General features: G+C 44.6%; 1 protein-coding gene across 2 annotated transcripts in view; it reads left to right on the top strand.

Moving 5' to 3' along the window:
* Positions 1–22,332, top strand: part of ARPC1B (actin related protein 2/3 complex subunit 1B) — a 48,163-nt gene extending 25,831 nt beyond the window's left edge. Inside the window, exons 2-10 of one of the 2 annotated variants that reach the window (XM_044659915.1) lie at positions 1,619–1,693; positions 6,766–6,870; positions 8,094–8,316; positions 11,148–11,255; positions 13,603–13,809; positions 16,302–16,377; positions 18,045–18,238; positions 20,364–20,454; positions 21,982–22,332. In XM_044659915.1, coding sequence (XP_044515850.1) covers positions 1,630–1,693; positions 6,766–6,870; positions 8,094–8,316; positions 11,148–11,255; positions 13,603–13,809; positions 16,302–16,377; positions 18,045–18,238; positions 20,364–20,454; positions 21,982–22,020 — 1,107 coding nt within the window. In that variant the 5' untranslated portion in view covers positions 1,619–1,629 and the 3' untranslated portion in view covers positions 22,021–22,332. Of the gene's footprint in view, positions 1–1,615; positions 1,694–6,765; positions 6,871–8,093; positions 8,317–11,147; positions 11,256–13,602; positions 13,810–16,301; positions 16,378–18,044; positions 18,239–20,363; positions 20,455–21,981 lie in introns of both variants that reach the window. The other variant, XM_044659908.1, reaches the window with a different exon arrangement.
* The last annotated feature ends 365 nt before the right edge of the window (positions 22,333–22,697 follow it).

Genomic DNA, 22,697 nt, shown 5'->3' with positions numbered 1-22,697 from the left:
ATCCTGTTTGCCTCAGTTTTCTCTTCTGGGAAGTGAGCTAGAGAAGGAAAGGGCCAACTACTTTAGTATCTTTGGCAAGAAAACCCCAAATAAAATCACAAAGATTTGGGCACAGCTGAAACGACTGAACCACAAGAGAATGCTCATGGGAACGTGGGGTTCAGAGCTGGAGAAGGCCTTTGAGGGCATCTACCCGATTCCTCTTTCCTTTTCTAATTTTTTTTTCATAGAGGGAAAGACGGTCTTGGGGGGAGCAAAATGACTTGTCCAAAGTCACACAATGATAAAGCATCAGAACCAAACCTAAAACACATTGCTCAGATCCAGCGCTCTCACCATTATCATCTTTGAGGTCTTTTTCAACTTGAACATTCTGGGAATCGATATTTTTTCTGACCCCAACCCCCTCATTATATACATTTTATTAATTATAAATGACTTCAAACTCGCTGCTCTTTCCACTGAACTACATGGCCTCGGCACTAAAAGCTCTTCCTCCCTTGCCAATCTGATTAGGTCATCAGCACGTGTCCCCACGTTTCTGAGCCTGGCTCAGAGATGACCTCCTTCCCCCTGAGAGACCGCAGCATGGTAGGACCATGGATCTAGACAGACGTGGGACGGTGGGCTGGACGGGAGGAGCAGCAGGGAGGGTCGCTATTACTTGTCCTTCCCATAATAAAATGGAATAATAACAGTGGCTAACATTTAGATATCATCTTAAAGTTTGCAAAACATTTATTAGATCTTAACTTATATTTATATAATATCTGATATCTTATAATATCTCTTTATTTCATTTTAAACCCTTACCTTCTGTCTTGGAGCCAATACTGTGTATTGGCTCCAAGGCAGAAGAGTGGTAAGGGTAGGCAATGGGGGTCAAGTGACTTGCCCAGGGTCACACAGCTGGGAAGTGTCTGAGGCTGGATTTGAACCCAGGACCTCCCATCTCTAGGCCTGGCTCTCAATCCACTGAGCTACCCAGCTGCCCTCTATTATCCCTTTTAAAAAAACCCAAACCTTACTTTCTGTCCTAGTAACAATTTGAGGATAGATAGATGAATGATCAGGACTAGGCAGTTGGGGTTAAGTGACTTGCCCAGAGTTACACAGCGAGGGAGTTTTGGAGGTCAGATTTGAACCCAGGATCTCTCATCTCTAGATCTGGCTCTCAATCCACTGAGTCACCTCATTCCCCCATTTATATAGTACCTTAATGACAGCCCAGTGGAGAGAGAGTGCCTCCAGAATTCTAATCTAGCCTCAGGCACTTACTAGCTGTGGGACCCTGAGCAAGTCATTTAATCCTGTTTACCTCAGTTTCCTCATCTGTAAAATGAGCTGGAAGAGGAATAGCAAATCACTCCAGTATCTCTGCCAAGAAAACCCCAAATGGGGTCTTGTGGAGAGGGTCATGACTGAAAAGCCACTAAAGGACCAGAGAACGGTGGGGGCAGCGTTTGCATCTCTCTGACGATGGAGGAGCCCTCTCGCTCTGGGCTATAAATGGTCGGCTCTTTCTGCTCTTTTCCGGTGTGGGTTTCTTTCAGACTATACTTGGGGGAAGGAGGCAAAGTGATCTAAAGCAGCTTTCCCTTCTCTTTCGCTACAGCAGAAAAACCCACCATGGCCTACCACAGCTTCCTGATTGAACCCATCAGCTGTCACGCCTGGAACAAGGACCGAACCCGTGAGTGCCCCCTTCGCGTCAATTCCACCCCGTTTCCCTGGCCATTTTCTTCTAGCAGCCCAAGAGAACCAGAGAAAGAGGAAAATGGGGCCCTTCCCCAGACAGAGCTTGAGAAACCATAAAGCAGAATTTGGCGTTCAAGGCCTTCCTGCTCTTTAGAGAAAGGGTTCATTTTTTCGGTGTCACGAACCCTTCTGGCAGTCTGGTGAAGTCTACCAGCTGCTTCTCAGAGGAAGTTGTTTTGTTTTATTTTTTTAAACCCTTACCTGCTTGTTTTCTGCTGGTCTCCACGTAACTATCATGCCATCTCTGCAGCCCCACTGGTTCTCTCGGACCCTGCTCTTTCTGAGCATCATCCATTGAGAAGGCAAGGTGCTGTAGTTGACATTTTAAAATCCTTACTTTCCATCTTAGAATCAATTCTAAGTATTGGTTCCAAGGCAGAAGAGAAGTAAAGTCTAGGCAATAGAGGTTAAGTGACTTACCCAAAGCCACACAGTGAGGCAATGTCTGAGGCTAGATTTGAACCCAGGACCTCCCATCTCTAGGTTTGGTTCTCTATCCATGGAGCCACCTAGCTGCCTCTCAGAGGAGGTTTTTAAATGCATAAAATAAAATATGTAAGACTGTAAAGGAAACCAATTCTAACAACAGACAGTAATCAAAATGGAAAAAAAACCCAATAATAATAACAAACTCAAGTTCCCTCATCCATGATCTAGATCAGTGATTCCCAAAGTGGGCGACACCACCCTCTGGTAGGTGCTGCAGCGATCCAGCAGAGCAGAGATGGCCACAGGTGCATTTATCTTTCCTATTAATTGCTTTTAAAATTTTTTTAAATTAATTTCCAGGGGACTAAGTAATATTTTTTCTGGAAAGGGGGTGGTAGGCCAAAAAAAAGTTTGGGAACCACCGGTGTAGAGGCTAAACCAAAGAACCACAGACAATTAGAGCTCAAATGGCTATTTAGCCCAACCCCCTCATTTGACAGAGGAAGAGATGTGGGGTGATTTGCCCAAAGTCACTTAATGAGTTAATTGCAGACCTGGAAGTAGAACTCAGGACTCCAGTTTATCAAACCGGAGCTATTTCCAGTGTGCCATATTGCTTCCTGATTATCGGTGTGTCCTATCTCCAGCTGACTTCCCTTGGAATCCTGACTCACAATGCTGATAAATTATAAGGCAGCCTGTTGGGGGGTACAAGAGCTCTTCTCTCCTTACCTCAGCCTCAGTTTCCTTTTCAGTAAAATGGGAGTAATAATAGCCTCTCTTTCATTGGGCTGTGAGAATCAAATGAGATAATACATGTAAAATTTTTGCAAATAATTCTCTTTCTCCTATCATCATCATCATCATCATCTTTATTATTACTACTTTTATCTTGCTTTTGCATTCACCAAAGGCCTAAATGGCAAAAAATTTGCTGAACCATATCATGACATTTATTTTATTTTATTTTTAATATTTTCATTTTGAATATTTTCCTGTAATTACATGTTTCATGTTTTTTCCCTCTCCCTAACTCCTCCTAACCCCCCCTTAGCAGATACACAGCTCCATTCATATCATGACATTTAGAAAGGAGCAGTGGGCCAGGAATTAGGAGACCTGTTATCTGGCGCCATGTTCATCCCTGACTCATTGTATGACTCCTTCTAAATAACTTCCCCTATTTAAGCCTTAGTTTTTTCATTTCTATTCTTGAATCAGGAGGTTCAAGGGACAGCTCTCTCTAGTTTTTAAACTTGCTACATAGTCTGAATTCTACCTTTGCCTCTTTATTTTTTTTTAACTCTTACCTTCTATCTTAGAATCGATGCTATGTATTTGTTCCAAAGCAAAAGAATGGTAAAGAGTAGAATTGCTTGTTGCCTCTGGGAGGAGGGAGAGAAGAGGGGAGGGAAAGAAAATGAATCATGGAAACGTGGAAAAATATTTAAAAATAAAAATAAATAAAGAATGGTAAGGGCTAGCCAGTGGGAGTTAAGTGACTTGCCCAGAGTCACACAGATAACAAATGTCTGAAGTCAGATTTGGACCCAGGACCTCCTGTTTCCAAGCCTGGCTCTCTGTCCACTGAGCCACTTACCTATGCCCACCTCTTTCTTTTAACTGCCCTTGGGCACTCATTATCTGATCCATAGGGTTAGCTCTCAACTGGGCTTCTTCTGAGTTGCCTTCACATTGGACAGAAATAAGTGAGCTTTGGGCAATCCTTGTTTTTCTTTTTAAAAAATGTTACTGATGTCTTTAAGAGGAAGATCATTTCTGGGTCCCTGCTCTGAGGGATTCCTAAGTGAATCCTTAGTCTCAGGAGCCAGGATGCCATGATTCTTTCATCTATTTCCCCCATACACACTCTTTTCCATCTTTATCCTGCTGTTTTTTACTATTGGTCCATGCTTAACTATTATCATGCTATCCCTGCAATATAGTGGCCCAGCTGCTTCTCTTGAACCCTGCTCTTTTTGAGCTTCCCCACAGAAGGCAGGGCGCTCTAGTTTAAAAAAAAATGTTTACCTTCCTTCATAGAATCAATAGTATGTATTAGTTCCCAGACAGAAGAGCATGAAGGGTTAGATAATGGGGGTCAAGTGACTTGTCCAGGGTCACACAGCTAGGAAGTATCTGAGGCCAGATTTGGACCTCCTGTCTCCAGGCCTGGCTCTCTATCCACAGTGTCATCTAGCTGCCCTTTGTAGTTGAACTTTGATGTTGTGTTGGAAGTCTTAAAATCCAGATTTATGGTCTGTTTCTTCTCTCTACTAATTACATGATCTGGATTAAGTGACTTTATCTCTCTGGGATTTGTTTTCCTCATCCACAAAGTAAAGGAATTGGACTAGATGATTTCCAAAGGCTATTCCCACTCTAAATCTGTGATTTTATGAAATGAAAAACAGATTAAACCACATTCATTTCCCAGTATACACCCCCACCATCACCAAAATCCCCTGGAAACAAAGGAAGTCAAGCCAAACAAACCAACAATGACCTCATCTGGCAGTGTGTGCAACATTCCACACCCATGATCCTCCGTCTCTCTGCCAAAGACCTTGTTTTCACAACTTGTACCAGGTATCAGTGAAGATACTCTTGGCTTCTCCCTGTGTACTTTGAAGTACTTGGCACTGTTTTGTAAATCATTTTCCTTATTGCCAAGGCTAAGAGGTTCACCCTCGTGGAGACTCGGGAAGCTCTGGCCTTGAGTATACATCCAGCTGCCCTTTCTCCTCAGGATACTTGCCTTCTCCAAGTACTGTTTTGCTCATGGCACATCAGCCAGCTCCTTTGTCCTATACACACCAATTGATAGATCTTGTTGATGAAATTAAAGAGTCTGACTGAGATGACTTGTAAGGTCCCTTCCAACTCTTACTTTCTGTGATATCAGTCTTTTCCTAAGGGGTGACAGCCTTCATTTTATGGAAGACTGTCAGGAAAAAAGGAAGGAAAGATGAATGGAAAGAGGAAAGGAAGGAAGGAAGAAAAGGAGGAAAGAGGAAAAGGAAGGAAAGAAGGAAACAACTATTTAAATTTTTTTAACTTTAATATCCATTTTTAAAAGTTTTGAGTTTCCAGTTCTCTCCTTCCCTCCCATTCTCTCCCCCACCTACTAAGAAAGCAAGCAATATATCAGTTATACTTATGAAGTCATACAAAACCTATTTCTATATTAGCCATATTGCAAAAAAATAAAAGGGGGAAAAGCCAGAAAAAATAAGGGGGAAAGTATGATTCAATCTGTATTCAGCATTCATCAGTTCTTTCTCTGGATCTAGATAGCATTTTTCATCATGAGTCTTTTGGAATTGACTTGGATCATTGTATTGCCAAGTCTTTCACAGTTGGTCATCTTAATAATATTGCTATTACTGTGTACAACTTTCTCCTGGTTCTGCTCACTTCACTTTGCATCAGTTCATATACATCTCCCCTGGTTTTTCTGAAACCATCCTGCTTGTCTTTTCTTAAAGCACAATAGTATTCCATCACAATCATATACACAATCATTGTTCCACCACTCCCCAATTGATTGACATCCCCTCAACTTCTAACTCTTTTGCCACCACAAAAAGAGCTGCTATAAATAATTTTGTACATATGAGTCCTTTTCCTTTTTCTTTAATCTCTTTAGGGTAGAGATTCAGTAGAAGTATTGTTGGGTCAGAGGTCTTTATAGCTCTTTGGGCACAATTCCAATTTGCTCTCCAGAATGGTTGGGCCAGTTCACAACTCTGTCAACAGTGTGTAAGCATGCCTGTTTTCCCAAATCCCCTCCGGCAGTGGTCATTTTTCTTTTCGGTCATTTTAGCCAATCTGATGGATATGAGGTGATATTTCAGAGTGGAAATGAGCATTTATTAAATGCCTACTCTGTTCCAGGCACTGTGCTAGGAGCTTTACATATATTCTTTCATTTGATCCTCACTGGAAAAGTAGGTGCAATTGTCATCCTCATTTTTACAGATGAAGAACCTGTGACTGAGAAGGTCAAGTGACTTGCCTAGAGTCATACAGCTAGTAAATGTCTAGGGCTTGATTTGAACTCAAATCTTCCTGACCCCAGATCCAGCGCTTTTGCTCAAGGTCACACAGTGAATGACTGTGGTAGAACTGGAACAAGAACCCAGGTCTCTTGGTTTCCATCCCAGTGTTCTTCCCATACTACATTATCTCTATGGTTCAGAGCCCTGATGGAAAATCCTACCTCTAAAAACATTTAGCTCCATTATTCTCTCTGTGTTTGGATATGGGTTCAAAACGTGTGTCTAGTGCCTGTGTAGGGCCTGGGGGTGCTTGTCCATGGAGACAAAGGAGGGGAATGACTACTTTCCAGGGATGGTGGGGCTGAGGTTGAATTTATCTATCCCTCATTCCCATCCATCTTTCCTGTGATCTATAGAATACTAGAACCCAACAGGCTTCCCTTTCTCAGTCCTCCCTTCTCCCTGTCCCCCTCCTTGCTTCCCTGCCTCCCTCCTCTCCTCTGTTCTCCCTCTCTTCCTCTCTTCTCTTTCCTCTCTGCCACTGGCAGGACAGTGACCCCGGTTTGTCATCCCCCAGAGATTGCCATCTGCCCAAACAACCACGAGGTCCACATTTACAAGAAGGATGGAAGCAAGTGGACTAAGGCTCATGAGCTGAAGGAGCACAATGGACAAGTGACGGGTGAGTGTGGCAATGTACCCCTGGGTGCTTCCATGGGGAGCCCCTGGTCCTGGCCCTTCCCATTTCATCCCTGGGAAATAGAGGCTTGGGTAAGCAGAGATGAGGGAGGAAGGCAGTAAAGCCACCACTAGGCTAGAGGTTTGTGAGAAAAGGCTGTTTGTTCATTCATATGAGGGCAATGGTGCCATCTATACTCAGAATGAATGCAAGAGCTAGATGCAATCACAGCGATCATCTGGGTGAAGAAGCATAGCCTTCCTGTTAAGAAAGAACATTGAACTGTAAATCAGAAAACCTGCATGCAGCTAGGTGCTCAGTGGAGTGAGAACCAAGTCTAGAGCCTGGAGGTCTTAGGTCAGAGTCTGCAAATCTTTTCTGAGTTTGAGTGCCCAGAGGGCAAATTCAAGCTGTCTGAGAGCCCCCATTACTGGAGAGAGTTGAGGGAGGTGCTTGCTTTGGGCATGCAAAAAATGTCCTCAGTTGCTGGGAAGAAGGGGACAGAGAAGCTCCTTGAGTGCCATAGCTTCGCCAACGATGTCCTGGGTTCAAATGTGGCCTCAGATACTTCCTGACTATGTGACTCTGAGTAAGTCACTCAACCCCCATTGCCTAGCCTTTGCTGCTCCTTTTTTGGAACCAATATATAGTATTGATTCTAAGATGGAAGATAAGGATTAAAAAAACACAAAACAAAACAGGAGCCTGCTGGAGACACAGTGTCTTTATACCCCAAGGTGTCACAGGGGGGCGATCACAGTCTCCATGTTAGGGTGCTTTTGAAGGAGAGACCTCCCACACTGGGACTCCCTCAGTGACAACATCCCAGCTCCTTTGCCTTCTTCCCTGGAGTTGGGGTTCTAAGGGTGAGGAAGAAGGGTTGCTGTAGATATCAAGAGCTTAGAGGAGTCAAGATGGTACCCGTTAGGTGCTCTGGGTTCAAATCCCATCTCTGATGCTGACTTTAGGCAAATCTCTTCATGTCCCCTCGTCCATATGCTAAAGGGTTGGGTGAAATGGATCTCTCCCATCTAGATTCATGATCTCTGGGCTAGGAACCGGGATCTGCGAGGGAAAGGAAGGGCAAGAGCTCTCCCTGCTGGCATCTCTGTGGAATTGCAAGGAGGTTCTCCAGAGGGTGGCTGCCCACTGTGGTGGGGGGAGGCTGGGCTGGCTGCGGGCACGGGAAACCCTCTGACCCCTTTCCTGCCCGCCTCGGCCCGCAGGCATTGATTGGGCCCCCGAGAGCAACCGCATCGTCACGTGCGGCACAGACCGCAACGCTTACGTGTGGACCCTGAAAGGGAACATCTGGAAGCCCACCCTGGTCATCCTGAGGATCAACCGGGCCGCCCGCTGCGTCAGGTGGTCCCCCAAGGAGAACAAGTTTGCAGTGGGCAGCGGATCCCGCGTCATCTCCATCTGCTACTTCGAGCAAGAGAACGACTGGTGAGATGGGGCGCTGGACGCCTGAGGGGGGCAGCGGCTTGGAGAATAAGCCAACTTATTATAAAAAATAAATATAAATTATTATTTTTATTATTTATCATTTTATTGTTTCTGATAAAAATATATATTAAAAAAAAAAGCTCCAGCCAAGGGCTTTTACCAATATTATCTCAATGGATGCACACGGTGACCTTGGGAGGTGCTCTTATTATCCCCATTTTAGAGATGAGGAAAGGGAGGCAAACAGAAACTAAGTGACTTTGCAGGAGTGGTGTCTGAGGCTGGATTTAAACTCAGATCTTCTTGACTCCAAGCCCAGCACTCTATCCACTGGGCCACTCGCTGTCTTTTGGAAGGAGCTTACCCCAGCTTAGAGGGGAAAAAGCCAGATTCCCCTTCCCTGGGTGCGAGACTTAGAAAGAGATAGAAAATATTTCAAAACTCGGGCTAGTGAGAAATGGTCATGATTTGACATTTACAAGTTTTATTAAAACACAGATATAGAACCAGAAGGAACCTGGTCCAACTCTCCCATTTTTCTGGGGAGAAAATGGAGACCCAGAAAGGTCAAGTGATTTGCTTTGTGTCACAAAGATAGTAAATGTCTGAGGTGGAATTTGAACCAAGGTCTTTCTTTCTTTAAATTTCTTATCCTCTAGGGGGCAGCTGGGTAGCTCAGTGGATTGAGAACCAGGCCTAGAGATGGGAGGTCCTAGGTTCAAATCTGGCCTCAGACACTTCCCCAGCTGTGTGACCCTGGTCAAGTCACTTAACCCCCATTGCCTATCCCTTACCACTCTTCTCCCTTAGAACCCAATATACAATATTGGTTCTAAGACAGAAGATAAGAATTTTTTTTTTAAAAACCTTACCTTCTGTCTTAGAATCAATACTGTGTATTGGCTCCAAGGCAGAAGAGTGGTAAGGACTAGGCAATGGGAATTAAGTGACTTGCCCGGGGTCATATAGCTAGGATGTGTCTGAGGCCAGATTTGAATCCAGGACTTCCCCTCTCTAGGCTTGACTCACAATCCACTGAGCTGCCCAGCTGCCCTAGCCCTTAACTGCTCTTCTACCTTGGAACCAATACTATTATTAATAAGTAGTACTATTATTGATTCTAAGATGGAAAGTAAGGGTTTTAAAAAAAAATACTGCTGTTTCAGTGCACAGTGTGCTCCTAGTTCTGTTTGCATCAGTTCGTGTAAGACTTCAAATTTTTCTGAAACCATTCCTTCATCACTTCATATCACACAACAGTATTCCATCACAATCATATACCACAACTTATTCAGTCATTCCTCAGTGGATGAGCATTCTCTCAACTTCCAATTCTTTGCCACCACAAAAAAAGAACTACTAGGGGGCAGCTGGGTAGCTCAGTGGAGTGAGAGTCAGGCCTAGAGACAGGAGGTCCTAGGTTCAAATTTGGCCTCAGAGACTTCCTAGCTGTGTGGCCCTGGGCAAGTCACTTGACCCCCCATTGCCTACCCTTACCACTCTTCCACCTATGAGACAATACACCGAAGTACAAGGGTAAAAAAAATAAAAAAGAACTACTATGAATATTTTCATACAAATAGTTCTTTTCCTTTTCTTTTCTCTTTAATCTCTTTTGGGAGACAGACATAGTAGTGGTATTGCTGAATCAAATAGATTGCAGTTTTATAGTACTTTGGGCAGAGTTCCAAATTGTTCTCTGGAATGGTTGGACCAGTTCACAACTCAACCAACAATGAGTTAGTATTCTTATTTTTCCACATCCCTGCCAGCATTAGTCATTTTCCTTTTCTGTCATGTTAGCCAATCTGATGCAGGCCCTTCATTTTGAAGACCCCCAAGAGAGGAAATGACTTATTTGCCCAAAATCACCCAGCAAGAGAGAGACAGAACGGAAATTCAACAGATTGAATCCAGGGGCGTGGTACAATGAAAAGGGCATTAACTCTGAAATTAGATGACCTGGATTCAGTTCCCTTTTCTGTTGCTTATTACCATGCGGCACTGGGCAAATTAATGCCCTCTGCTTCCTTTTCTTTCTATGTAAAATAAGGGGGTTAGATGAAATGACCTTGGGGCTGGGCTCTTACATTTGCAGCTTGGCATTCTTTGCCACATTTCCATGTCACTATTCTGAAATCTAGTCATTTTCCCCTGCTCATGAGAGACAGTCTAATTGGGGGAATTGAAAGAATACTGGGAGCAACTAGGGAGTACAGTAGATAGAGCACTAGGCCTGGAATCAGGAGGACCTGGGTTCAAATCTGGACCCAGATATTTCCCAGTTCTGTGACTCTGGGCAAGTCACTTAACCCCAATTCCCTATCAGGAAGGAAGGAAGGAAAGGAAGAAAGGAAGAAAGGAAGAAAGGAAGAAAGAAAGAAAGAAAGAAAGAAAGAAAGAAAGAAAGAAAGAAAGAANGTCACTTAACCCCAATTCCCTATCAGGAAGGAAGGAAGGAAGGAAGGAAAGGAAGAAAGAAAGAAAGAAAGAAAGAGAGAGAGAGAGAGAGAGAGAGAGAGAGAGAGAGAGAGAGAGAGAGAGAGAGAGAAAGAGAGAAAGAGAGATGGAGGGAGGAAGGAAGGAAGAAACAAACAAACAGAAAGAATAGATTAGGAGTCAGGAGTCCCGAGTTCTAAGTCCATCTTTACCTACTTGTGTGACTTGAGAAAAGTCATTTGACTTCTTGAGGTCTCGATGTCTCTGTCTTCCTAATGTCCCCATCTAGAAAATCTCTAAATTAAGTCTTTATAGCTCTGGCATTTAGAAATCTTGAGCTTGACTTTCTTACCAGCCAAGGGAAATCTGACTGTCTTGTTTTGGGCCTTCAGGTGGGTCTGTAAGCACATCAAGAAGCCAATCCGATCAACTGTCCTCAGCCTGGACTGGCACCCCAACAACGTGCTGCTGGCTGCTGGCTCCTGTGATTTCAAGTGCCGGTGAGGAATGGAGGGTGATGGCTACAGCTGAGGGAGCAGCTCTTTTGCCCCTAGCCATAGACTAAGGGCCAGGCCTCTGGGTTCTGGGGCTGGGAACTTTTTAATAGGATGAGAAGGATTCATTCTCCAATGCCAGGTGTTTACTTTGAAGGCCTTTGCAGGAGGAACCTGGTCCAGGACAAATGGGGTTAGCTACTGTTAAAATGGAGGTAGTTAGGGCGATTCTGTGGCACAGTGCATAGAATGCTGGGCTTGGAGCCAGGAAGACCTGAGTTCAAATTCAGCCTCAAATACTTACTAACTGTAGAACTCTGGTCAAGTCACTTAACCCCGTTTGCCTGTTTCCTCATTTGTAAAATGATCTGGAGAAATGGCAAACTCCTCTAGTATCTTTGCCAAGAAACCCAAATGGGGTCATAGAGTCAGACAAGACTGAAATTATACATAGTATTGAAAAGGCATGTTTATGGGCTGCTGATCTTCTTTAAGAAGTGCTTTATAACAATGTTGTTATTCAGCTCAATTACAAAAGTTCTGAATAATATAGCAAAAATAACATTCAATTCAGGCTTTTATTAAGTGTCTGCCTGCTAGGGGCAGGAACTGTTAGGTCCTGGGGAAACATTTTAAAAAAAACTTCCTAAGGAGTTAAAATGTATGAAAACAATACCATTTCCTATGTAATGAGTACAGAAGTTCAACAATAAAGTTAACAAATGACATGTACCCCCCAAAAGGAAAAAGAAATAAAATGAAGGTAGTTTGAAAAGTGAAAGAGGACCTGTAATTCTCTTCTACTCCCCCAAATTCTAAACATTTTAAATGATACAGTTTAGTGTTGAGCAAATGTAAGTCAGGAAGAAGAAGGGAGAGAATGTTGGGAATTGGAGTAAGATAACATTTCATCAAGGCTCTCTAATCTCTCATGCCTGACACTCAATAATTAAAGCTTTATTCAACTAGTTCGGCCAGTTAACAAACATTCATTCAATGGCAGATGGAAAGCGCAGTGGATAGAGCCAGGACTTGAGTTGAGAGAACTTGGGTTCAAATCTGGCCTCAGATATTTTCTAAGCTGTGTGACCCTGGGTAAGTCACTTAACCCCAATTACTTAGACCTTAATGCTCTTTTGCCTTGAAACCAATCCATGGTATGGATTCTAAGACAGAAAGTAAAAAAAAAAAAGAAGAAGAAGAAGAAGGAAAGGAGATCAAGTTAGAGAAAAGGGAATCTGGAGATGTTAAAGATGAACTTTTATGTCTTGCCTCCCTGAGTTAGAATGTGAGCTCCTTGAGAGCAGAGGTTGTGCCTTAGCACTGTGGCCTGGCACATAATTAGTACTGAATAAATGCTTTCTCATTCATTCATTCATTCTATTCAAAACTCAAAAACTTTATCATTTCTTATCTAACTAGGGATGTGCTGGAGCCAGCTCAAACTGGTTCACAAGAGCCAATTGTTAAATTTTCACTGTGAGAATTTTACCTTTCAGAAACCAGTAGATACTACATATTAAGAGCTTTATTTATGGTTCTGCTGATTGCCTAAATTTAAGAATGTGATAGAAAAAGTGTCAATAATGCAGATTAAACTTAAAAGGGTGCTAGTGTGTATAATTTTTTTCCCGGAGAGCTGGTTGTTCAACATTTACCAGCACATTCCTGAATCCAACCCCTTGGGTTTATAGGTGAGAGAATTGAGGCACAAAGAGACAATGCCTCCTCCCCCCTGCCCCGAAGTTCTTAATTTGTAGAATTTGAACTTATTTTTAAAAATATTTTTATAATTATATTTCTTTCTTTTTTTAAATCCTTACCTTTCATCTTAGAGTCAATTCTGAGTATTGGTTCCAAGGCATATATAAGGGCTAGGTAATGAGGATTAAGTGACTTGCCCAAGGTCACACAACTAGGAAGTATCTGAGGTCAGATTTAAATATAGCCAAGGTCTGGCTCTCAATTCACTGAGCCACCTAACTGCCATGTGCAATTGTATTTCAATACATTTTATTTCCTTTGTCATCCCATGTATTTTATTTCGTGCATTTAAAATCATTATTCCATGAATGGGGTTCAGAAACTGCACCAGACTGCCAAAGGGGGTCCATGATACACACAGAAAGATTAAGAATCCCTGATTCAGGCTGATTTTGCTTTGGGGTATGAATGTTGGGGGCTGGAGAACACTTGGTGTGCTTTGTCCAGCACATCCATCCTCTGCCTCTCCCCAGTGGGCTTTACTGGGAGACATAAAAAGGGCTGATACCCCCCTGTCCAACCAGGCGCCTCTCCCTCGCCCTCCCCATAAAGCCCCCCACTCATTCTGGTTTTCTTTTCCTTCTCTCAGAATCTTCTCAGCTTATATCAAGGAGGTGGAAGAGAGGCCCTCACCCACCCCGTGGGGCTCCAAAATGCCCTTTGGCGAGCTGATGTTTGAGTCGAGCAGCAGCTGCGGCTGGGTCCACAGCGTCTGCTTCTCCGACAGCGGCAACCGCATGGCCTGGGTGAGCCACGACAGCACCGTGTGCCTGGCTGATGCCAACAAAAAGATGGCGTAAGTGGGAAGCTTGTAGAGGTAGCCGGGAGGGGTCCCACCGCTCCCTTAGACCCATCTCGCCCTCTTGGAGAGACTGGTGGACGTTTGGAACCCAGATCCCAAAGTCCAAGTCTGTAGAAGATCCTGAGCCATAAGAGCCCCCTTTGACAAAATCCCCAAATCTGGGCACCCATCCTCTGCTTGAAGATTTGCTCTTATCCATCTCTTGAGGTAGCCCATGCTCTTTGTGACAGGAAATGTTCACTTTTACAGGGTGTCCCAGAACTCTTAGTGATGCTTGAGCTTTAGTAGCTTAAAATTATAATAGTTTTAAGCCTTAAACTTCAATAATTTTGAGCTTTAACAGCTTAAAACCCCACTTAGGTCATGGAGACCTGTATAAAGTGGATATCTATATCTCTGAAAATTTCTATGCTGTGCCTAGAATTCTGTGCCCTGGGGCCACACAATCTGTTCCTGCTTCTGCATGGAAGGAAGGAAGGCACTGGGTATCTGAAGAAATGATGCACTTCCAAAGCCTTCTCTTCTTTAGGTTAGGCATCTCCAGGCCATTCAGCTGATCCTTCTATTGTGGATTTTTAAGTTATCTCCCTGTCCGGGTTTTTTTCCTCCAAGCACACTAGTTTGACAATATCCTTCCCAAGATGTCACAGCCAGAAGTGGCCACCATATTCCAGATGCAGTATGACTAAAGCAGAGGCCATTGCAACTCTGACTTTTCTGGCTATGGGCACTAAGCTTCTTACCATGGCCAAAGATTACATCTGAATTTTGGTTTGGTTTACATGTTGCTGAATTAGCAATCCACTAAGATTATTGTATTCTTTCCTCCTTCTCCTTCTCCTTCTCCTTCTCCTTCTCCTTCTCCTTCTCCTTCTCCTTCTCCTTCTCCTTCTCCTTCTCCTTCTCCTTCTCCTTCTCCTTCTCCTTCTCCTTCTCCTTCTCCTTCTCCTTCTCCTTCTCCTTCTCCTTCTCCTTCTCCTCTTCTCTTCTCTTCTCTTCTCTTCTCTTCTCTTCTCTTCTCTTCTCTTCTCTTCTCTTCTCTTTTCCTCTCCCCTCCCCTGTCCTCTCCTCCTCTTTTCCCCTCCTCTCCTCTCCTCTCTTCTTCTTTTTAAACCCTTACTTTCTGTCTTAGAATCAATACTAAGCACTGGTTCTGATGGAGGTGAGCAATGGGCAGTGAAGGGAGTGAAGGGAGCAGGACCCTCAGGCTCTGAAATTTTGTATTTCTCACCAGTTAGCACTAGCTAAGCATAAACTGCCAAATCAGTATTATTAATTGGTTAGCCATTCTGTATTGTTAATGACTCGTAACTGTACTGTTCTGTCCCTTAGTTCAGAACTGCCAGGCTGCTCTGTGCCACGGCTTTGGGCCCGTATTTTCCTTATTCAGAATTATTAGGCCATTCTAATAGCCATTTGCATTGTTCTGTATTTACCTTAGTAATGTTCCCATCTTTGACGAAGGCATTTCAGAAGAGTAGCGAGACAAAGGATGGCTTGGGGGGCAGTGGGGGGAAACATGGGATACGAGCACCCAGGGCTCTGGCAGTCCAGGGCTCTCAATAAATATGCAAACCCTGATCCACCCAGGGGGCTGCTCCACCAGCTCCCAGGCTATTTTATTAGCTCCAAGGCTGCTACTCCACACCTGGAGAGCTGCTACTCCTTCAGTCCAGGGCTCTGGGGCTACTCCCCATGGGGGCTACTATCCCACCATCTCCCAGAATACTCTACCAGCCCCAAGGTCATTTCACCAGCCTCGACTATTATACTCTCCTGAAAACCTCTTCTACAAATAAAATCCTTTTCTTACTTCTGGATTGAATAGAGTTTGAGTCTCCCAAGGTTGTTCCAAGGCAGAAGAGCAGTTAGGGTAGGCAATGGAGGTTAAGTGACTTGCCCAGGGTCACACAGCTAGGAAGTGTCTGAGGCCAGATCTGAACCTCCCCTCTCCAGGCCTGACTCTCTATCCACCGAACTACCTAGCTGCCCCCATTTTATCTTTTTTCACCTGGATTGTTCTCTAGGCTTGCCTCCTTCATCTTGCTCTGGGCTATTGGTTTTCTGAACTCCTCACAGGGCTTCATATTTATTCCTATGAAATGTTTTATTATGGGATCTGACCTATCATTCTAGGCTGTTGAAATCTCTGCCAGTCCTTATTCTGTCTGTCCTATTCTGGGGTTTGTTGTTGTTGTTGTTGCCATAGTCTCTGCTAGCCAGCAGTGGCTGGGTTGTGCTCATTTATTTTTTCTTCTTCCCATCCCCCATGGGCAGGGAAAAGGTCAGATGCTTAAATAGTCAGAGATTCGTGGAGTACTCCAAGCCTCCAAAAGCCCTTCATTCTTCATTCATCCTCCCAACATCCCTGAGGTTTTTGGTGGGCGGATTTGTCACGGCCCCGACTTTACAGATGGGAAAATGGGTGCCTGCAGGGTTGAAGAAGTAGGAGCCCTCCTGACGTCCTCCCCTCTCTTCTCCCCTAGCGTGGCCTCCCTGGCCTCGGAGACCCTGCCCCTCCTGGCGCTCACCTTCATCACCGAGAACAGCCTGGTGGCAGCGGTAAGCAAGGATAGCTACGTCGGTTCACTTGGTTCTTTCTTCTTGGCATTTGTAATTCTTTACATTCAGAGAGGTGCTTTTCGGTCACTCTCAGGCTTCGTGAGGACCGTGTCTTTGTCCAATCATTCCCATTCACTTTTTTTTTAATATTTTAATTTTTATTTTGAATATTTTCCCATAGTTACATGTCACTTTTTTCTTTTATAGTACACTCTGTTCATCTGGTCCTTCCCCACCCCCTACCTCTCCCACCCCCAATTTTGTATGATTTCACAAAAAGTACCTGTTGGTTTTTATCTCTTAGTCATTCATCTTTATTTTTACAAAACCTTATCTTCTCTCTTAGAATTGATACGAAGTGTTGGTTTCAAGGCAAAAGAACGGTCAGGGCTAGGCAAATGGAATTAAATTACTTGCCCAAGGTCACACAGCAAAGTAGTATCTGAGGATAGATTTGAACTCAGAACCTCCCATCTCCAGGGCTAGCTCTCTACCCACTGAGCCACTTAGCTGCCCCCAGGCTCATTAATTTTAATTGTATTATACTTTTATTTGTATTATCTCTCTCTCTCTAATATCTACTTCCATCCAATAATATAATCGTATTATAATGTTTATTTTACTATTCTTTTATAATAGATGACTGGGTGGCATAGTGGAGAGAGTATTAGGCTTGGAGTAAGGAAGACCCAACTTCAAATCCAATTTTAGACACTTAATAACTGTGTGTCCCTGGGTGAGTCATTCAATGTCACTCTGCCTCAGTTTCCTCAACTATAAAATGAGGATAATAATAGCACCTATCTCCTAGGGCTGTGTTGGTGAACCTATGGCACGAGTGCTGCTCCCCTCCCCCTCTCCCCCATGCCTGAGGACATTTCTCTCATCACCCACCCCTCTGCCCAGCAGCCCAGTGGAAGAGCTTCCTCCCTCCCCTGTCTGGGGTAAGGCGGGAGGCTCACATGCGGCATGAGGGTAGAGTTTGGGCACTCAGTCTCTGAAAGGTTCACCATCACTGGCCTGGGGTTATTGTGAGTATCACATGAGATGGTATTTGTAAAGGGCTTAGCAGGATCTGGCACATGGAGGTCATTTAATGAATGCTTGTTTCCTTTCTTGCTTTTCCTGGATAGTTAAACCGTTGGCAGGTTTTTTTTTTTTTACCCTGACAATTAAGGACGCTATAAAAATCTTTGAACAGATATCTCATTTTTTGTTTTACTTATTGATGACTCTTTCAAGACATCTTCCTATTAATGGAATTAGTGGAGTAAAGAACATGAATTTCTGTAACTTGGACTCACATTGCTTTCCTTTCTTTTCTTAAACCTTTACTTTCTGTCCTAGTAACAGCTCTAAGGCAGAAGGGCAGGAGCTAGACAAATGGAATTCAGTGACTTGCCCAAGGTCATACAGCTTGGAAGACTCTTGAGACCAGATCTGAACCCAGGACCTCTTGACTTCAGGCCTGGCGCTCTATGTACCGTACCACCCAGCCACCCTCTATAATTCCCATTTTACAAATGAGAACACTGAAGCTGAGAGTTATGCAGCTAGCAAGGGACCGAGCCAGCTGAGGCCGGACCCCGGACAAAGGCTCTTTTTCCCCTGTGCCCATCCTTCTCTCTCTCTCTGCCAAATATTAACTCTGGCTCTCTCTCCCCCAGGGGCATGACTGCTTTCCCATGCTCTTTACCTACGATGGGGTTTCCGGGGTGCTGAGCTTCGGGGGGCGGCTCGATGTACCCAAGCAGAATTCCCAGCGTGGGATGACCGCCCGGGAACGCTTCCAGAGCCTGGACAAGCGGGCCAGTTCTGATACCTCTGCTGGCCTGGACACACTGCACAAGAACAGTGTCAGGTATAGGAATGCCCAGCCCCAGAGTGGGGTCATCGAGAGGCGTACAGCTGGGGCTGGAGAAGCAGGGATGGTCCGCACGGGAGGGCTGGTTCCAGGGGCGGGAGGCAGGGCTGGACAGAGAGATAGGTATTGGGCCCTTGGGAGTACGTAGGGACCTTTTGGAAGTCAATCAATGAATGAGTTTAGGGTATTTGGGGATTCACAATTCAAGACAAGATCCTTGCCTTCCTAGTTAGATCAGGGCCATCCATGTTTTTCAGTAGTGGACCATATCATCAGAAATCCATACAACTGCTGGCTCTGTTAGTTTTTTTTTTTTTAAACCCTTACCCATTGATTCTAAGGTAGAAGAGCAGTAAAGGTTAGGCAATTGAGTTGTGACTTGCCCAGGGTCACACAGCTAGGAAGTGTCTGAGGTCAGATTAATCCAGCACCTCCCAACTCCAGACCTGACTTTCAATCCACCGAGCCCTCATTAATTTTTTTAAATTAAGCAGAGTGGTCAGATAGAACCTGGTACTATTTAAATATATGAGTTTTGTTTTGTTTTGGTTTTGTTTTAAGCAAGAATGAAACAACATGGCCTAGTGGAGAAAGGGGCAGACAGGGACAGGAAGATCTGGTTCCGGTCATGCCTCTGTCACCTCTGGCCACTCTTTGGCCATAGATGAGTTATTTGACCTCTGAGAGCCCCTAGTCTGCCCTCCAAGGTGAGAAGTCACAGAGAGTTGTGGCTACGTTGGCGGAAAGGATTTTCACACAGGGAGTTCCTGAAATGGGTAAACTCACAGGTCTTGCCTAAAACAAAACAAAGCAAAACGAAAGTACAAAGAAAGAAGGGAAGGGGGGAATTGGGAGGGAGGGAGACAGAGACAGAGAGAGGGAGAGACAGAGAGAGGCAGAGGGAGAGGGAGAGACAGAGAGACAGAGTGAGGCAGAGACAGAGACAGAGAGGGAGAGAAAATATGCTTTCACATAGATTGATGGAACCAAACCTTGACCAGAGTTTAGGCATTATTAATGTTGGATAAATTGTGGTGTGTGATGGGGCTGGACCGAGTGTCTGACCTTCTAGGATTGCACAAATCTGATTGCAGAGAAAAGAAATACACTTATGAATACAAGTCCTATGAGTCTGTTATCAATCCTAACTTCCTCCTTCTTGGAGCTTTTCCCTGACTCACTGGAGGCAAAATGGACCTTGCTAGGCTACTAGCTTGGGAGTAGTTGCAGGTACAACTGGGTGCCTAGAGGCACATTCCAAGAGCTTAGATAGAAAAAAGGAAAGGGAAAAGTGGGCAAACTTGGGACTCTTAAGTGGCCTGCAGAACCAGGGATGTTTTTCCAGGATCCATCTGTTGTGTTTCTGTCCTAAAGTCTCTGAGGGCCCAATCTTGATAGGAAGAGCAGGAACTTTAATGAGTTAGGCAACTGCTGAGTGTAGACTGAGAGAGTACTGGGGCATAGGGAGAGTCTAGGGCAGCGAAGGGGAACCTTTAAGAGATGGAATGCTGGACCCTGCCCTCCCCAGACCATGTGCTGTGCCCCTCCCCCACTTTACCCCACACAGGGGAGGGAGAAAGCTATTCCATTGGGCTGCTGGGCAGAGGGGTGGGGGAAGTGAGGAATGCCCTCAGCAAGTGTAGAGAGGGGGAGGGGAGCAGCTCTGACCGAGTCCCTCTGCCTTTCTAATAATGAATTGGGGAGTAGGGTGGGCGGGAGGCAGCTGTGTGGCCACAGAGAGCGTGCTGTGTGCCATTTTTGGCATCCGTGCTATAGGTTTGTCATCACTGGTATAGGGAGATGGAGGGAGGAAGAGAAAATGGTTGTGATCTTGGGAAGGAGCTAGGGTATCTCTGGAAAGAGTGCCAGGTCTAGAGTCAGGAGGACCTGGCTTTGGATCTAGCCTCAGACACTTCCTAGCTGTATGACCCTGGGCAAGTCACTTAACCCTGATTGCCTGGCCCTTGCTGCTCTTCTGTCTTAGAATTAATACTAAGACAGGAGGTAAATGTGTTTTTAAAAAAGGAACTTCAACTTCAGGACAGGCCCCTGTCCTTGGGCCAGTGTGCAGAACTCTCTGACTGGACAGAATTGCCCTCAATCTTTTCATTTTTCTTTGCAGTCAGATCTCTGTCCTCACTGGGGGGAAAGCCAAGTGCTCCCAGTTCTGCACCACTGGGATGGATGGAGGGATGAGCATCTGGGACGTGAAGGTGAGTCCAGGACGTGCTAGGCATGGGGAAATGGCACCTGTGGATTTCTCAGCCTCAGTCAGTTCTCTCAAACCCACTCCGTGCAGAGAACATCAGGATATATAGACCGCAACTGGAGTTTCTGATTGCCCTTTGGGGTTCATGTCCCAAGACCTGGGAAACCGAGAGTTTCTTCCTTTAAAATCTCCCTTGTTTTGGGTAGTTGGCAAAAGAGCTAACCAGAAAGAGTGGGGGAGCTTTGTATGAGAGAGGTGTTCCTTGAGGTAGGGCGGAGCTGCTGTGGCTCCTGGAGTTTATGAGGTGCATCTAGGTTTTGGTGGGTTGGCTGGTTTTTCCATTAAGTTTAGCTTTTCTGAGGGCTTGGGCATACCCCTGGGATGGGTCTTGTGCAAGTAATCCATGCTGGTCACATCATAATAACTGACATTTATTAATTTCCTTTTTTTAAATTCAAAGACATTTTATTTTTCCAGTTACGTGTAATAATAACATACATTTTCCAAAATTATAAGATCCACACCGTCTCCTTCCCTTCCTTCTCTCCCCACTCTAGGAGATGGTAAGCAGTTTGATCTGGGCCATACATGTATGATCATGCAAAACTCACTTCCATAGTGGTCTTTGTTACAGGAGTGCACTCACACAAAAGCAAATGCCCCAATAAATCCACTGATGTGAAAGATAGTCTGCTTTGGTCCGCATCCATCGGACTCCAACGATTCTTTCTCTGGAGGTAGATAATAGCTGATATTTAGGTGGTGCTCATCTTTCTGAGTTTAAATCTACTCTCAGATATTTGCTAGTTAGGAGACTCTGGACAAGTCCGTTCATCCTGTTTGCCTCAGTTTCCTCATCTGGAAAATGAGCTGGAGAAGGAGATGGCAAACCACTCTGGTATCTGTCAAGAAAACCCCACCTGGGGTCACAAAGAGTCAGACAGGACTGAAATGATGGAAACCACAAATAGTACTTTAAGGTTTACAAGGAATTTCTTGTACATTATTTCATTTGCTCCTCACAGTTATCATGTGAGGTGTTCACTATGATCATCCCCATTCTACAGATGAAGAGGCTGAATCTCAGTGACGTTAAATTTATTGCCCAGGCTCACACCACCAATTAGTGTCCAAGGTGGGATTTGAACCCAGGACTTCCTGACTTCAAGTCTAACATTCTGTCTCCTGAGGGTGGCTCTCCACATCCTTTAGTTTAAGGGTCCCCAGGTAGGAGATCAGTTGACAGAGAACTGAATGACAAGAGGGTGGTTAACACAATGTCAGGGGAAGGAACAGGTACCTGAAAAAGACGGTGTGAGGACACCGAGCAGAGTGCACTTTGCTGAGGCCAGACCTGAGGGTTTCTATGTGCAAGGACTGCTCTAACCACTAATCTTGTTTGTCAAACAAAAGAAAATGGATTTTCCTGCCCTTGGCCCAGGGCCCCTCATTTCCTACCCCCAGGATGACAGTGTTGCAAGGGTGCTCTCCTGTGATGTACGGACCAACCCCATCTGTTTTCTCATTTCAGAGCTTGGAGTCCGCCCTGAAAGATCTCAAAATCAGATGAGCCAGACGTGACAGGAAGGTGGTTTCCCCACCAGTCCTAGGAGTAGGAGGGCCCTACGCTGCCAGGCCTGCTCATGGATGCCAGCTTCGCTTCCCTCTTTCCTTTTGCAAACCTGACTTTCCCAAAGCCCAAATGGGCTGAGCAGCCCCATCTTTGCCTCTGTCCTTGGGGACAGTCAGAGGTACCTTTTTCTTAAATGTCCAGGGAAAATGCCCTTGATCTGAATGCTTTCTTTTATATGTATATATATAAACAGAACTATGCTGGTCATAAGCTGCTTCAAGATGTTGAAAGAATAAAAATGGAAACCAATGGTGCCTCTGCCTCTCTTTCTTTCATTCACCTACTAGAATGGGAACAACAGTTGGACCGGGCAGTCAGAGGTGTTGGGTTCAGGTGTCGACTTGGCTGCTTGGCTAGCTAGATAATCCTGGACAGGACACTTTACAGCATGATGGGACCATTTTTTTTGATAGATTTCATTTTATTTTTCAATGAACAAAATTTTCTTTTCTCTCTCATCCATTTCCCCCTTCTTCCTCTAAAAAGGAAAAGGTAAAACAAACCCCTTAAAACCAGTATCAAAAGGGATCTATGACTGAGTCATAAAGGGAGATCAATAAGCAAAGTAGAAGAACAAGGAACATATTTATGGGTAGGAGAAGAATTTATGAATA

This window comes from Gracilinanus agilis, chromosome 1, assembly GCF_016433145.1.
Source record: "Gracilinanus agilis isolate LMUSP501 chromosome 1, AgileGrace, whole genome shotgun sequence".
Lineage (NCBI taxonomy): Eukaryota > Metazoa > Chordata > Mammalia > Didelphimorphia > Didelphidae > Gracilinanus > Gracilinanus agilis.
Note: the sequence above shows the minus strand (reverse complement) of the source record. Positions and strands in the feature narration are given on the sequence as shown.